Source organism: Desmodus rotundus, chromosome 11 (genome assembly GCF_022682495.2).
Source record: "Desmodus rotundus isolate HL8 chromosome 11, HLdesRot8A.1, whole genome shotgun sequence".
In the NCBI taxonomy this organism is placed as follows: Eukaryota; Metazoa; Chordata; class Mammalia; order Chiroptera; family Phyllostomidae; genus Desmodus; species Desmodus rotundus.
The window spans coordinates 58,311,266-58,329,331 of NC_071397.1; the positions used below are offsets into that span (position 1 = coordinate 58,311,266).

The following is an 18,066-nucleotide window of genomic DNA, read 5'->3' on the forward strand; positions in this document are numbered from 1 at the left end:
ATAAACAAGTGACATTTTAAAAACTTTAAAATATTAAGCATCTCTGGTCTACACATTTCAAATACATAGCAAAGTGATCCTTACACAAAGTGGCATTCACCATTCTACATGCTAATAACTGACACAATGCTTATCAAATGTTTTGAACTAATTTTAGATCAGTACAATGACTATCCTAAAACAAGATCAGAATAGAACCTAAAAGCAACAAATTACTATTTGTATTTACTGAAATTCCAAAAGAAACGCATTTTTCCATCTATCAGAGAAGAAATAATAAGCATGCAGTGTAAGCCTTGACAATTGGGTTTTTCTCTTTTTTATAATGCAAGTGCCTGACTTAAGTTTTGGTCGCCCAGGCTTCTGCTTCAAAGAGGCATACACTTCAAAGATGGCTATCTTTAATAAACACATTGCCAGCCACCCAACTAGATAAGAGCCAGGCCACCTCCCCCCACTGAGGCTCCCTTGTTTTAGAGATCTTGATTGATTTCAATAACTGACCACTTATGCTACTTGTTTTTTTCCCCTCTTCCCACACTTTAAATTCCCACATTATGTTTTAAATTCACCAATAAAGAGTGAGCACCAGAAACCGGCCCCCATGTTCGACCCCCCAAAAAGCAGAACGCCTGGCCCATGCCCGCACTGTGTGAGCGCTAGCTGTCCCAGGGGCCATGCTCTCACTCTTGCTCTCTCCCAGCGACCTCGCTGTGTGGCCCCAGGTGTGCCATGTAATTTCCAGACCTTGTAAGTAATAAACCCTTTTTTTTTCAAAGTTTCCTGATGGTTATTGCTGAAGGGCGCCTTGCAATCATAATAAGAACCACAAGGGCTGGTCTAGCCACAAGATTGGTTATTGATAGGCTGAGACCTGCACACAAAACAAAGCAGAAACCTTCTTACCCCGGAGGCATCTGACAAGAACAGCACATGTAAAAAGCTTGAATGACAGCACTTAGCCGGTTAGCTGTCATAGAAATAACATCCTGACAGTCTGCACTGGCTTCCTGTTTCCCTCCCAGAGCATCTGGTTTAGATTCCCTGGTGCCAGTGGATAGATTTTCATAGCTCCCAGGTCCTGGAGGTTGGAATGGAGGAATGGAAGTACCATCTTGATCTTGGCCTTTTTGTTTTAGTAAAATAGAAGTGATATCCGTTGAGTCCTTTTTGTTTTTCATCAGTTCTGTAGCTATTAAAACTAGCCATTCATCTAATGAGTGCCAAAGCAACTCAAGAGGCTAAGAGAAAAAGAAAAGGTTTTTTAAAACATCATTCTGAAACTCCAAATAAATAATAAACAGCCAAATAAATAATAAAAGAGAAAATTTACTCTACATAGTTCTATTTTCCCAAGTTAATGTGAAAGCAATGACTATAGGTAAATAACAAAAAGATATGAATGCCACATAAATGACAATTTCTTCGTTCATAATGAAAACTTAATTTGTATTTATGCATTCCTTGGAATAAAAAGTAAAAACTAAAACCTAACAAAAAATGTATGAGCAATTTTCTTTTAAACATTTTCAAATATTTCATTTTTAAACCATTTATTACATACATATAAAATGCCCTTAACCTTTACTGTATTAATGTGCAAACAATTTTCAATTATAAATCTTTTTTCAATTAAAAAAATGAGATATCCTAAAGAGCCTAATAAACAGCTTAGTTTACTGTGCTCTTTTCTTTACATCTAATTCCTAAAATTTTGAAAATTCATGACAAGAAATTTTAAATTATGGAATGATATTTATATATACATACACATAGACACCATACTACATATACGTATATACGTGCTCACCAACACACCCACAAAATCCACCTCTACTAAACGGTAACTATAAAATACTGACTAGCAAATTCTTAATTCCAAGTAGAGATTAACAGCTTAAAAAAGAAAAAGATGGGAAGTAATTAAACTGTTTATTTCTACACTATATAAAATATTCCTCTTGACAGGCATAAAATATCTTTGGTAAATTAACAGCAAATAAAATTTTATTTTTTAAATATTATGTGATCTCAAGTGCTACAACAGGACTAAGTACTAGAAAAGATGAAACGTATACATCATCTCTAACAATGAGTAGTTTTTAACACAAGCAGAAATGTAAATGCCCAACTACCATTAAATGATCTGCTACTGGGAATCTAATGCACAGCGGCATGACCACAGTTATCAATACTGTGTCATGTAATCGCAAGTTGCTATGACGGTAAAGCTTTAATGTTCTCACCATAACAATAACAAAATAGTAATTATGTGAGGTGAAGGATGCGTTAGCTAACCTTATTGGAGTAAACATTTTGCAATATATACATGTATCAAATCAACACTGTGTATCTTATACAATATTTACATTGATTAAAAAAGAACCCACTAGAACATTTTTATTTCCCAAATAAAAGTCAACCCCTGGCAAGGGGTAATGGTTAAATGGTCCTTCATTCCTACACTATTTTAAATGTTCCTACTGAGAATGATTAACTTTCTGCAAATGAATATAAAAGTTAACCTTACTTTTTTATTCTTATATGATCACAGAATGCTACAAAGTAGATCATGTACTTTGAAAAGACCTACCGTTACATTACTTCAACTAGAAGAAATAATCTTGCTTTTAAAGACCAATATGAAAGAGATTATACGACCATATTTGGAACCTTAGAAAGTGTTTAAATAACCTATTTTGCCAGAAAATTCATTCCAATTATCTAACAAATCCCTCTGCTACATCTTCAGCCCTTCTTCTGGTGTCCACAACATTCCTTTTTGAGAATATTTGACTTAATAAATTTAAAAACAATTAAATCACCCCTAAGTCTTCACTTAAAACATTAAACCAAAAAGCAGAAAACAAAACAAAATGAAAATCCCACTACCATCACCAAAATCCTAATGCACTCATTCAACAAATGTTCAATCAGCACATACTAGGTAAACAGGTAAGCAGAGAGAGAAACTAATTATACCTTCTCTGAGGTTGAAATTAGTGCCCCTCCACCACAAGATGGTTTTTTCCATGATTAGGCAGAGAGCAGTTGGAAGATTCAGGGTTCCTGAGCTGCTTAAAGGAGGGGGAAAAACAACTGGCTACTATGAACATTGAGATGATACCTTCACTGAAAATGTGTTAACTCTAATCATGACTCAAGTTTGAGCCGACAGTTACACTTCATGAGCAAAACATTAAACCTGCTGTAAAAGATGAAAAAGAACTTTTTGTATCAGCAAAACTATTCGGCTTTACGTCAGAAAATCAACTTCCAAAATAGAAAGAACAGGTGGTATGATGTAATCCTGCTTGAAACTAAAGAAAAAAGGAATAACTGGTCTCTAAATGAGAAGGGCTAAAACCTAGAAAATCAACACACTGGATGGAGATGAGCCTAAGGCAGGAACTGATACCTGCTCCTCATGCAGACTAGAGCACTGAGCATGAACCTGTAACAATCCTGTTTCCAAAAACTGACAATGTGCAAAACTGGAATTTTGAACAATCCAGAAATAACTAAAAATAAACTAGCCCTGACTGGTGTGGCTCAGTGGATTGAGTGCTGGCCTGCGAACCAAAGTGTCACTGGTTAATTCCCAGTCAGGGCACATGCCTGGGTTGCAGGCCAGGTCCCCAGTAGAGAACGTGCACAAGACAACCACACATTCATGTTTTTATCTCTCTCTTTCTCTCTTTCTTCCTCTTTGTTTAAAAAAATAGAAAACAAAAATAAAAATAAACTAGAAAGCTTTCAATAAATGAATACAGCACAGATTTAAAAGAGAATGAGCAAAAAAAGAGAAGTAGGACGTCACCCCTTCTTAGGCACTTAGGCCCTTCGGCCCTTCTTTTCTCTTTCCCACCTTTTTTTCTTCACTCACACATGCAGAAAAACAAAATCCCAACCCTGGGGTATTTTTACCTAGGGAGTTGTCCCCTTTGAAGATCTGTCCAGAAAATGCATTCTCCAACAACCAAAAAAATACTGTGAAAATAACTTTAATTTCTAATTGTGATAGTAGCCACAGACAAAAAAGATTATAATAAATTTTTAAAAATAAAAATAAATCATTGCAAACCATATCTATGATGCTTTCTATACCCACAAATAATAATAAAACCATTAGATAAGACACAAAGCACTGTACGTATCAACTGCTACTGAAAAAATGAGTCAATGATGATGGAAAACATGAGCTAACTTCTTAGCACTGTGAAAATACTGCTTCACTACATATTATTTAGTGATTTCACCACAGAATTACATTCTACCTATAGCAACAATGATGACAATCAGATGATTTTCAAAACATTTCAAGTTTTATTTCAAAGCGATAACATATAGTCCCAAACTTATTGAAAACTTAAAAGGTTTTTCAAGATCCATGTGCCACAGTGAGACACAAATTTGATGAGAAAGCATTACAAACTTAAGTTCATTAATAGTATCCTGAAATCCTGTTTGACTATTCTCAACTTGATAATGTCAAATGCCAAAACCGAAAAGGTAAGATCTTATATAGTTAAAAGTTTCTCAATCTTTCTTGGCTTTCAAATTTTCCCAATTATACTTCTATGAAACTGTTAATAATCACAGCTGACTATTCATAAAAACAGCACGTCAAGATTCAGGAAGCCTAAATTGTCTTTCCCATGCTCACCCTGCCTTGAAACCCTGAACTACCTCCACCTCCTTCAGGTACTCTGAAGTTCCCAAGGCACTAGATAAAAATCTCTTAACACTGAAAAACAGCTAGGTGTTCAGATTAATTTAAAGAACTTCTAAGATAAATGAGAAAACTAATAACAGGATGTTAGATAATTTCACCTACTAAAAACACATGGCCTATAAACCTACTCATATTAATGGAAAACCCGTTAGTTAATCTTAATAGAGTGACATGTTAAGAGTACCTAGTTAATGAAATGAAAAGTGGAGATCAATTGCTACCTTGAACAAAATGTGGTAAAAATTAAAACGTATTTCCAATCTAACATTACTGTACCTCAGCAATATGTTTAAGATTTTCACAACTGGGATTGTCCCACAATGAACAGAAGACCTCATATACATATATGACAATGTAATTTCTATTTTCATCCTGTCAGGGCAGATCATTTTGCCCTTACACCCTCTAAAGACTCCTCGCTTAATTCATAAAATTAGATAGGAAGAAATGAATAAATCCCTTAAGAACAAAACTGCTGTTTTAAAAAATTAGCCGAGTTTTTTAATGAAAATGTTTTAAAATGACAGAACAAAATTTAAGAGAAAATAAGTGCTGAGAGGCAAAAGCAGTTGTCAATAACACAAAAAAATAATGCCTTAAAAAAGAAATAAAAATGCTAACAAATGAAATAAAATAGAAGAATATATATGTAAAATTGATATGTGACAATCAAAATACAGAGTCTGAATCCCATAAAAGAAAAGCTAAAAGCAAAACAGTGATATCCTTTTCTACTCAGTCATATCTGTACTAACTCGGTAGGGAGGAAACTAACATAAGCATTAAACGGATACAGAGAGGCTACTAAGCACATACTTATTTTCTGACATCATTAGTAAAGAGGTGGCACAAATTTTAACAAAAAAATCAGACTACAGTGAATATAAATAATGGTGACCACATCTACACCTGATTTGATTCTTCTATTCATCATTATAAGTGAGTTGAAAGGATGAGTAGAAAAATCAAATCAGGGGTAGATTGAGTAACTAATAGCAGGAGCCACACCAGAACATGGTAAGAAGAACTTCGTGTAATGTGAATGTTTGAGCAATAAAACTCATTTAGAACAGCACAGAAAAAACAATGGATCAATAATTTAGATTAGAAGTTCACACAGACCATAAGTCATCATTCCTAGCTAATGTTCGAGGAATTGGTATGTGAAAAGCCAAAATCTGAAATACAAGAAGATGCATATCTTCCTTCTTCCAGCAGATGGCACAATACAGGAAGAGAAAAGAAGAAAAAAAAAAAGTAAAGTCTTTCCTACATTGGTAAGACAGGTGAGAGAGATAACTTACAGATGCAGGGATTCTTATATATACCTTCCAAAAGTATATCATACTTATTCTAAGCATAAAGAATCCACTAGTGTTGAAATGCTTGCAAACCATTTATTTGTTACATGTCTGCCAAATATTTTCCATGTAAGAATCATTTAACATAGCTCATTAATTTAACTTTAAATTTTTACAGACAGTAAAGCTGTCAATCATAACTACTTTAGGAGGAAGTGGCACATAAAAGCAATTATATCACTTTTTGGCTAGATAACCTGTATTAATACTCAAAAGACTATTTAAAGAAATGTCTTTCTTTATGAACCCAAAAGCCAAATTTATACCATAAAAATTTCTTTAATTACCTTTAAAAAGTAACATGGAAAAAATTATTAAATTACACATTTGTCCCAAAACTGAGTTATCTGAAAATATAATGCTATAAAAAAGCATTAATAATAGCAATTACAGCCATGTCCATTTTGTTTACTTTATAAAATTTTAATTTAGCATGAGTAGCAACCCTGCCTTGGGTGTCATATGGAATTATTATTCCAAGGATTCCATCCACAAATATGCTTGTATAAGAGAAGCAAAATACACATCTCAATGATTTTTCCTTGAAGTGATGCTAGGAGTTAAACATTGGTAAACCCATTAACTGAAAGTAACCTAATTTAAAAACATATACAAGGACACACACAAAACATATATATGGTTAAAATCTAAATAAATTCTGAATATTTTCTTTCCTTCTAAATAAGTATTTTTTAAAAAGCATGAGCTGTATATTGCCACCTTAAAAACCTACAAACCAATAAAAAGTAAATTTAATTAGATTTAAACATTAAATATCTTACCATTAGAATAAAACACTAATGGAATTAAAATTTCACTTGAAAGAGAAATATAAAAGCTCACCAATTAATACCTGCTGTTGATTAAACAGAAATGAAAGGAGGAAGGTGTGTGCCTAACTTAGAAAGTGATTATGCGTATGAACCGAACTTACGTCCTGTGTATGAGGTTTCTGATTAATGAATGCATGCTTTGTCAAATTCATCTCTTTTACGTCTATCTTCATAACAATGTCATATACTTTTCTGACCTTGAACACCTGGCTTCTTGGAGTTTTATTCCCATTGTAGCCCATATCGATTCCATTACTGGGAGAGGATGGACCAATTCGAAAGACATGACAAAATATCCTCACAATCCTTAAAAGGCTTTTCATTTGAGCATCATAATTACTAGACAGGCTGAAAATAAAAATATGAACAGATTAGATGTAATAAAGCAAATCATATCTTAAAATACTTTATTTTAAAACATTTTCATCAATTGTCCACCTGTTTTATAACAAGTAAAATTCCTTTCCTATTGTGATAGAGAACACTACATTTTAACAGGAAGTTAAACATATAAGGTCTATCCAGAAAAAGTCCAGCAATTGTTAATATAATGAGAACAGGTCACTCCACATCAATGTAACCTGGCAGCCAAGGAGAGTGGACTGGAATGCACATGCATGAACAATGATGACTTCACTGTACCAGTCAGTGGGGGCAGTAGGTGCCATTGAGTGAGCATGTGTACTGTGTGGCCATCGTATTCAAAATGACTGAGCAGTAAAGCAACAAATCTGCATGAAGTATTGCAGAATTAAGCTTGAACATTTCTCCATGGAAACTATTCGGATAAATCAGAAGGCTGCAGCTATGGGCAACTGGTGATTGGCAGCTTCAACACGACAACATGCCTATTCATGCATCACATCCTGTGAAGAGTTTTTTGGTGAAACATCAAATCACCCAGGTGACTACAGTCTTTTCCCAAAACTAAAATCACCTTTCAAAGGGAAGAGATTTCAGATCAGTGATAAGATTCAGGAAAATACAATAGGGCAGCTGATGGCAATTGGGAGAGCTATGTGAAGTCCCAAAGTACCTACTTTGAAGGGGACTAAGGCATCAGTGTTCTATATACAATGTTTCTGGTTATCTCCTTCAATAATTGTCTCTATTTTTCATAGTATGTGGCTGGATAACTTCTGGACAGACCTCATATATTACCTGCATTACATATGAATAAATTATTAATTTTTAAGACACCAGAATGTAATCAATGATCAAAGCATAAAATATGAAGAAAATCACCACTGTAGAAAGTAGGTTTCTTGAGACACCAGCTACAAGGCAGTCTTCAACTTTCACTTCCAAAAGTTTATTCGTACATTAAACTCATTCTTTAGAACTCTAAGAACATTTCACAGAGAAACAATGGTAGAAATGATAGCCTTATGTTCTTAGGCCAACCCATAGCTCAATTGTACAGGCTGATCTGTCCACTATTCAATCCATAATTTCATTTCCTCTCCTCACCCCAGAATAATAACCAATTTTTCACATATAGAACATGCACAAATTAGTCTTAAAGTTACTCCCTCTATTAGGGTGGTGCTCTATATAATGGGTTGTCTTATGAGTCTACACAAATATAAGAAACATATCACACTATTAAAAAAAGACTCAAATCCAATTAACATTAATGCATACTGACTATAATATAAACTTTCTTTGACAAATCACAAAGCCCTTAAGAATACCACAGTGCCTGGGGATTGGTCATCATCATAAATATCAATCATTACTCTTCCACAGAGAAACTGTAAAGGACAGGCTAAATTTGTATTGGATCTAATGTTAGGTATTTTAAAACATTTTACTGGCATTGTTGTTTAGGGGGTGGTTTTAACTCAAAATCTCTAATATCAGTTATCTTGTATTACAAAGGCTGCACAAAATCAGAGTGAAGAGTGGCATACACTTTTGGGCAGAATGGTATGATCATTTTTGTACAAATTTAATTATCAAAGCGTATCCTCTCTTCCACCAGTCTGGATGGATGTGGTTTCTTTAATTACTTCATTGTCAGACTTCCATTGAACCCAATTTCTGTCAGTTGAGTGATGGTTGTTCTATATTTTAGTTGTAATTTTGATGTGGTCATGCAAAAAGGCAAGCCATGTCTGCCTATGCTGCCACCTTGACTGGAAGTCTTCCTATTCATTTTTAAGTGCTAACTTTTCTAATGTAGGAAAACAGGTTAAAGGTATTATGGGGCATTTAAAATAATCATTATCTCTAGCATTTCCATTTTTATCATTGCCGTCGTTGTCATTATCTCCTCTACTGCATGCCAGACACTGTGCTTGGCACTTTACAATACCTTATCATTTCATTCTTACCACGATTCTTTAAGATATTTACTATCATTTTCCAACAAGGAAATATAATCCTGATTAGTCTGTAAATTAAACATAAGGAGAGATTTTGTCTATATTATTCACAAGCACCTAGCAGATGGCCTGGTAGATAATAGGCACTCAAAAATAAGTATTAGCCCTGGCAGGTGTAGCTCAGTGGATTGGGCATGGGCCTGCAAACCAAAGGTTTGCCAGTTTGGACCAGGTCCCCCCATGCCCAGTAGGGGGCGCACAAGAGGTAACCACACACTGATGTTTCTCTACCTCTCTTTCTCCCTCCCTTCCCCTCTCTCTAAAAATAAATAAATAAAATCTTTTTAAAAAATAAGTATTAGGCGGATGGTAAAGGGCAACTTGGAAAAGTTATTATACTTGCTGAGGTCACACAATAAATGGCGATGTCTGGATTTACACCTGAGTGTGGTATAAATACTTTTACTTAGTACATCTAAATCTTAGAAAGTCCTCATTAAATAAATGGATTAATGGAAATAACTAAATAAAAAGTGTGCATTATTTCAAGGTGGAATTCAATGACTCTTAGTAGTCATTGTAGTTGAAAGTAGTTTTGAGTAAAACTACTGACAAAAGATTTAAATGGCTAAAAGAATAAAATGAAGGTTACACTGGCACCATGAAGTATAAAAGACTCGGTAAAGATTCTTCTAAGTAAATGATACAGAATGTAATTCTGATCTGAAGTATATGAAAAGTCTGAAGGTAGAGAGAAAAAAAGGGCTAACATAATGGATTTGACAATGTGGCTGTTTTATACAATAGAAGCAGCATATAGTTGGAAGGAAGAAGTCCAGCTGCATCTCACAGAGGTAAGAGAAGACCATGATCTATTAATACTGTCAATGTATTAAGAACAGAAGTAAAAGGACTATAACAAGATGGAAAGCATCCAAATTAAAAGTGGGCCAAATCTGAAGCTACAAAATAACACATTAACCATTTCTAAATGGCTGTTTATTCTTAATTGAAGTGGCTAACCACATACAAAGAAGTGTAGTTGCAAGGAAATGTAATATATAAATGCAAATATTATAAAGGCATTAAATCCATGGACTTAAGAGATGAGCTATTAAAACCACGTAATTTTTTGAAAGAGTAAAAAATTGAAAAGAGGGAGAGGTCAAGGAGAAAATTTTATAAGGAATCATGAGGGTGTACTGAGAGGTAGAACTAAGCAGCTTATACCCAGTTCTATATATTAGTGATCAAGATTCCTAAACTAATATCTTGATTCTTCTTTAGGCATGTTTTACTTACATTGATTGTTCAAAGCAATCATTTTATAAACTTCTAGACAGACATGCCCAGACTCAGACTCTAGTTTTAGTTTCTTTAGGGAAAGTAAAGTCTCCTCAGTAAAAGTTGATTGTTCTGGTCCTTTAAAACAAAAATACAATGACGTGTGAGCAAATTTTTAGAATCTCCTACCACTGGCAAAAGGCATACAACAACATCAACTATTCCCAAGGAAGACTAAAAGAGACAAAGCTGACAGATACTGCTACCCGTTGATCTGTTCATATTTTAAAACACTTACCTAAGCAGTTTGTGACCATTTGTTGTGGCAACTTCAGCAAGGCTTGTCAAAATCTTCAGGTACTGGTTTTCACTTTGCTGAGACAAATGTTCTAGAACTTGCCGTAACTAAATATTTTACAAATAAAAAAATGTGATTATATAATAATCCATTAACCTTTATCAAAAAATTAAGTACCAATAAGTATCCCAAAGCCAATTAGCTGAAATCAAATCCTTTACAGTCTTTTTGCCTTGCATAAATTCAAAACCTAATGCAGAGACAAGATGATTTAAAATCTTTGTTCAAAGTCACGAAGGAAGCAAAAAAAAACATAAATAAAACAGATATCACCAAGTCTACTTATGGAAATTTAATTCTAAAACTTAAGGAAAATTGAAATGCTACTATTCTAAATACAGAGTGCAGTAAACTAGTGATTATCAATCATAACATGATACTCCTGTTAAGAAAGACCAAAGACCCAGAAAAAAGAAGACTGAGAGGGCCAAATATTAGCACAAGTTTATTAATTATTATATAATTAATATTTGTCCTATAATGCAATAAGCAAATTTATTGTATTATTATAAATATTAAGTCATAATAAATTTATTGTATTATGAATTTTATATTATTACAGTATGGTAAATATTACAATATTTATAAACATTGTTTATTATCACAGTATAAATACTGCAATACTTATAAAATTAATTATAAATATCACAATATTTATAATAATAAAATTAAACACATTTGTAAGCATATATGCTAAGCATGCATAAAGCTTGTTCTTTTACAAGCTGCTAGCACAATTACATTACCATGTTTTCTCGGAGATCTTCATTTTGTGTCATTTGAATAATCGTCTGGAAAAGCCTAGGGTGATACTGAATTAATACTTCACAGGTTTCTCCATATCCACCCTAAAAAAAACAGATTTAAAATTATCTAGGTTTAAAAATGAAGTTCCTAAAGGAAAACTTGTAGGCCCCACAGGTTAGAGCTTAGTCCCACAAGAATGCCCCCACTTCAGAAGGCAATCACCAGTCCAGGCCACCCATACTTCTGACTAACCAGATGCAAGTCAGGAGTTCCCACAACCCCTCCTGCAGTTTGGTAATTTGCTAGAGGAGCTCACAGAACTTAGGGAATCCTTTTACTATTACCTGTTCATTATAAAGGATGCAACTCTGAACAGCCAATGGAGGAGATTCTTAGGGCAACATATGTAGGAAGGAGCACAGAGCTTCATGCCCTCTCTGAGCATGCCACCCTCCAAGCACTTTGACATACTCACCAACCCCGAACTCAGAAACTCACTTTTTTGGACTTTTAGGGAAGTTCCGTGATATAAGCATGATTGGTTAAATTATTGGTCATCAGTGATTGACCTCAAGCTGGAGTCTCTTCCCCCAGAAATGGGGGAAGAGGGTGCCCTCTTAACCACATGGTTGGCTCCTCTGGCAAGCAGCCCATATCTTGAAGCTATCTGGGGGCTTTTAGCCACCAGTCATCTCATTAATATACAAAAGGATAGTCTTACACTCTGGAGATTCCAAGGGTCTTAGAAGTTCTTGTGTCATAAACTGGGATAAAAACCAATATATATTTCTTAGATCACAGTTCTTTTAAAGAGCATATTCTTCACAGAATAAAAATCTTTGGACCCACCCTCTCACTTGAGAAGAAAAGTGATTTTACCAGTTTGTTTGATAAAGTAAGGGCCTAAGAATATATAGTAACAACATACCTGTACACATAAATCCAGAGGGGTTATTCCATTTTTATCTGGCAGATATTTGGCTCCTCGTAATAGAAGAATCTGTGCTGTGTCTCTCTGACCATGACTGTACAGAAATAGAACAAAATTAAAAATATAATCATTTTAATTTCAAGTTCTTCTCCATGAATGGACAGTTAATATGAGTGAACAGAGAGTGAACAATTTTTAAGAAGTGAGGGGAAGATCTGAACTACATCCTCAACAATCAGGAAAACATCTCTCAATGTTAAGTTATACTTTCACTATGTAATAAGAAAATGACTTATTAAATCTTAGACTTGAACTTGGAACACATTACTTACAATAAATCATAACATTTTTGAAGTAAGTAGCTGCTACTTAGGCTTATGCTTTCTTTTTTTCTTCTAGTCACTTCCTTCTTAGCTCTAACCAGAACTTGTTCCTACCATGCACATCCAAAAGACCTCATTACTCAAAATAAGAGTGTATTTTATGGCACTTTAATACTTGGAAAAAATTAAAATGAAAAGAAATATCAAAGTAAGAGAATGTAGGGGAAGGGTTAGGGTTGGTTAGCCAAAAATACCATCTAGCTTCCAATCTTCATTTTATCAACCCACTCTGACTTCTACTGACAGCTATTCAATCTGACCTAGAATGTATAACTCTTTTATCCACATGCCCCATTCTCTCCGATTACTACTCTCTTTCTAACAGGAGCAAAATTAGAAACTATAATTCTTTCAGCTAGGAAGCAGTTTATTTGAGAGTAACTTCAATGAGATAATCTGATCTTAGATACAGGAAATAAAAAACAAATTTACAATTCAGGGACATTAATGTTTTAAGCTAATTTTATGAAATGTCCAAGGAAGTCATACAGTGTGGAAGAGCATCTGATAAAAAAATTTATTTTGTAGATGAGAAAAGTTACTACCTCAAACACAGGTAAAACTAGAACTCAAATCTCTGGTCGTCTAGACCAATAGTCTTTGCACAATACCATTACCTAAAAAGAAATGCCATTTCACAAAGAGAAAGACTACACAGATGTCTCTGAACCTTAACAAAAATCTATTTATTCCTTTTTTACAAAATGACACTGTGTAAAGTATAATTGATAACCAACTGGAATTAAAGATTAAAAAAACAGGATCCTACTATAAATCTGGTGGCAGATAATAATAGCTGTATCACTCTCTTGATATTTTATTGTAATACTGATTACTTTCCTTAATACAAATATAATAGGCCCACATTAACTTAAAAACAATATCTAAAACACTAAGCTATACACACAAAAACAATACAAAATAAATTTTTTAAATGAACTATATCTAATTTACTCCAGAAAAAGCAAATTAAGAAACCATGTTTTTAAATATTCATGTGTGCGATCTTTCCAACTGTAAACTTTTTGACAATACACTTGTTCCATAGCACTAAACATGGTAGTTGGTTTATAACATGTACTCAATACAACTGGTGAAACATACTACAGGTTTTAACTTTAGATACCATTCATTTGACACATAGCATTTAAAAAGATGCTGCCATTACAGGAAATTACAAAAGAGATTTGAGTCTAAATTTATTTGAGGATCTAGAGATGGCAAGCATGATGACCAGTTCTTTGTACAAAGTCTGATTTAATCTTAATATTGTTATAAAATAAGCATTCACTCCATTTTTCAGTTGAGAAAACCATAATCCAAAAGTACAATGGAGTTGCTCAAAGTCAACAGTTACATAGCATAGAATTTAAATCTAGATCAGTCTGATGTCAAAATCTTTCATTGATATCATATTGCTCTACCAAGATAAATAAACATACGGTTTACCCTCAAACAATAAACAATTTAGTACTCACGAAAGTATGGCATCAGGTGCACAGGGAAGTGTGCTTTGAGAACAATACAATGGGGATCACACAGTATGAACACAGATCACCATATACAGATGAGACACTGTTCAATATATGTGGTTTTTAAAAAGTCTCAAAATAATTAATTTTGCACAATATATAGCAAAAACAATAATTAGCATGAAGAAAAAAATACTACTATGACTTTTTTAGAAAGATGAAGTATTTTCTAAAACTACATGAACATCTCATGTATGATCAAGTGACACTTCATTTAAAAAATAAATTAAAAACAAGAAACAATAGCTAATTATATACAGAATCTGCGTAACACCAGTAGGGCTTCAAGTGCTTCATCTGAATATTCCAAGAGATTAGGACTACCCTATAACAGACTGCTCAGTTCAAGTAACTGCAAAAATGTGCTCAATGAGTAATTATTCTTCACAATTCAACTTATTTTTTTATATTGATTGAGATATACCCTCTTCAAGAATATGCCCATGTATTTTTGGGAAACTAAGAAGTTAGCAAAGACTCAACTAAAAGGAAACCTGTAATGCACCTAAAACACTTCTGGTTTCTCCAGCACTTTCAGCCTCCTAACTTCGGGCTCTTCCAGCAATATGATTTGAAAACTTGGCTAAAGTGCAAATAGTACATACACTGCAATAGTTTTAGGAAATGCTTATGAAACAAAGACACCATATTTTTCCAATGGTCCTTCCCTATTCTATACGTTTACAATTTTGAATCTATGGGCTGTTTTACATGGATATTTTGAATTTGAGTTTACCAACTGAAAGAAGCTGCTTAGTAATAGATAAGAATCCATGTACAGAATTTTATTTCTTTGTCACTTTATTACAGACCTGTAAAATGCCAATGTGTGCCTAGAGTACACATGAAAATTAATGTTTTGTGCAAAATAACTAAATAAAAAAGTGGCTGAGAAGAAGTTCTTGTCATAATTTTAGGTCAAAATCAGTCTAATAATGACTCACTCACAAAAACAATCTACTATTAAATAGTGTGCAGAATGAGAACAGAAGTAACACAAAGGAAAAAAGAAAAGGTCTGTATGATAGGAGAAGAATCATAGTTCCCAGAAAGAAAACCCTGAATAGCGTGAAACTGAATGAGGACAATACAATTTTGTGCTGATGGGAATGGAAAAGTGCGCTAGACCTTAGTGAGCACTTACCAACTACTAGGTGCAAACTGCTCTGAAGGATGCTTTATATTAAACCCAATTTATTTAATTCTCTCTGCTGCCTCACAAGGCAGATATCACCATCTCCATTTCACAAGGAAACAAAGCTTCAGAGGTCAAGAAACTTGACTAAATTTGCAAAGCTTTGGGATGCTTTCAAAACTTAGGTGCTTTCTCCTACAACTGTAATTGAATAACAATAAAAATAAAAAAAATAAAAACTTAGGTGCTTTCTCCTATACATCTCAATACCTTTTGAATTTAATTCAAAATAAAAAAAATGTTTTGATAGTTGATTCTTAAATAAGATACATGATAACATATCTAGTAATACATTTTAACCAGTAAAATCTTGCATTAAATTTAACTTTTTAATCTTCAAGCCCTATAATTTGTCTGCAGGGTCAAGTTGTTTTAATTCCCACATTCCTTTCCCTTTTGTTTATCAGAGACCACATATATATAATAATTATATCTTTAATGTATAAGCATACCTACATAACACAAATACTATTAAAAGTCTGCTTATAAAGGAACCATATTCCATATCTATTATCCTGCTCTAAGATGATGAATTTATTTTCCAGTTTCAATTTTAATCAGATTTGCTTAACCATCTTTGTTCAAAGAGATCCAATGTTTGCTAGATTAAAACTTAATGGTGGGGGCCCTGGACAGCTTAGTTGGTTACAGAGTCATCCCGATATGCCAAGGTTGTGGGTGTCCCCACAGGGTGCCCCTGGTTGGAGCACATACAAGAATCAACCAATGAATGCATAAATAAGTGGAATAACAAATTAAAGTTTTTTCTCTCTCTCTCACTCTCCTTCCCTCTCTCTCTCTAAAATCAATTTTTTAAAAAACTTGATGGCAATATAATAGTAGCAGAAAATACTTCTAAAATTTTTTTTACCATATCCCTATCCTTAGACTAACTATATGAATATACCAGTTCTGTACAGTACTAATATACTTATATTTTTTCTATTATATATGGCATTATTTTATAGAAGATATTTTTCAAAGATGTAATTGTAGTGACTGATTCATTCAAAAACATTTATTAAGCATTTCAGCAGAAAGCACTGTACTGCACATTGACTGTGGTGCATAAAATAAAATTCTTGCTTTCACAGAGCTTTTGGTCTAATAGGGGAGACACAATATAAACAAGTAAATAAACAATTACAAAATATAAAGTACTGTGAAGGAATTGCTCATAATGCTGTGATAGAAAATCTGGGGAGAGGCCCTGGCTGGTGTGGCTCAGTGGATTGAGAGCCTGCCTGGGAATCAAAGGGTCACCAGTTTGATTCCCAGTTAGGATACAGGCCTAGGTTGCAGGCCAGGTCCCTGGCTGGGGGCCCATGAGACCACACATTGATGTTCCTGTCCCACTCTTTCTCCCTCCCATCCCCTGTCTAAAAATAAAGAAATAAAATCTTCAAAAAAAATAAATAACAAAATTTGGGGAGAGGCAAGGAGTCAGCCACATAACAAGCCTAGGGAAGCACATTTCAGGCAAAACAAACAGCAGGTAGAAAAGCCTGATGGAAAGAGTCAGCTGGGTTTGGTGAACTCAAAGACAACCAATGTGGCTGAACAACAGTGAGCCAAGTCAGAGTTTGACCACACAGGTCTCACAGGTGAATGCAGAGTCTGGATTTTATTTTAAATGCAACAAAGAGGCACTGAAAAGGTTTAAATACAAGGTTTAAACACAAGGGAACAAGACTGATTCATTTTTTTTTTAAAGATCACTTTGGCAGCTGAGAAAAGAACAGATGGAAGGGAAACAGAGGAATCAATCAATAGGACCAGTTAAGAGACTATTGCAGTACTCTAGATAGAGGTAACAACTTTAACCAAAAAGGTTTCCGTGAGTGAGAGAGAATAAAGAGATTCAAATATATTCTGAAAGTGGAATTTATAGAACTGACTAATAATTTCCAGATTAAGGGACAGACATAGAAAGAGAATTAAAAAACAATGACCTAGTTTCTGATTTAAACTGGATGGATATAGGTTCCAATGACTGAGATGGGAAAAACTGAAGGAGGTTTGAAAAGGAAAATCAGAATGCTGTGTTTTGTACATGTTAACATCAACATTCCATGAGACTTGCAAGCGATGGTGTAAATTAGACTGGTAGACATTCAAATCTAAAGCTTCAAAGGAAGGTCTTATCTAGAGACAACCCCTCAGGACAGGATATAATTTCACAGAATCAAGTAATATTATTCATAAATTCAGGATACTATGGAAAAAAATAGTTTTCTAGCCAAGCAACCAAATAATAATTTTAGAAAATGACTGAATTCAGGTAAGATCTGAAGTCTAGAGCTCCAAGATCCTTGTATTCTAATTCAAGGTTGTCCAATGATGATTTGCATCAGTCTGATCAAAGTAACATCAGAATTCC

At 33.9% G+C, this 18,066-nt stretch overlaps 1 protein-coding gene across 4 annotated transcripts in view; it reads right to left on the reverse strand.

Moving 5' to 3' along the window:
* Nucleotides 1–18,066, reverse strand: part of HACE1 (HECT domain and ankyrin repeat containing E3 ubiquitin protein ligase 1) — a 90,405-nt gene that overhangs the window by 34,045 nt on the left and 38,294 nt on the right. For 3 of the 4 annotated variants that reach the window (XM_045188643.2, XM_045188640.2, XM_045188641.3), the window contains 5 exons: nt 12,574–12,670; nt 11,645–11,746; nt 10,839–10,945; nt 7,031–7,277; nt 907–1,241 (listed from right to left, as the gene is read on the reverse strand). In XM_045188643.2, coding sequence (XP_045044578.1) covers nt 907–1,241; nt 7,031–7,277; nt 10,839–10,945; nt 11,645–11,746; nt 12,574–12,670 — 888 coding nt within the window. The remainder of the gene's footprint in view (nt 1–906; nt 1,242–7,030; nt 7,278–10,838; nt 10,946–11,644; nt 11,747–12,573; nt 12,671–18,066) is intronic. The other variant, XM_024551769.3, reaches the window with a different exon arrangement.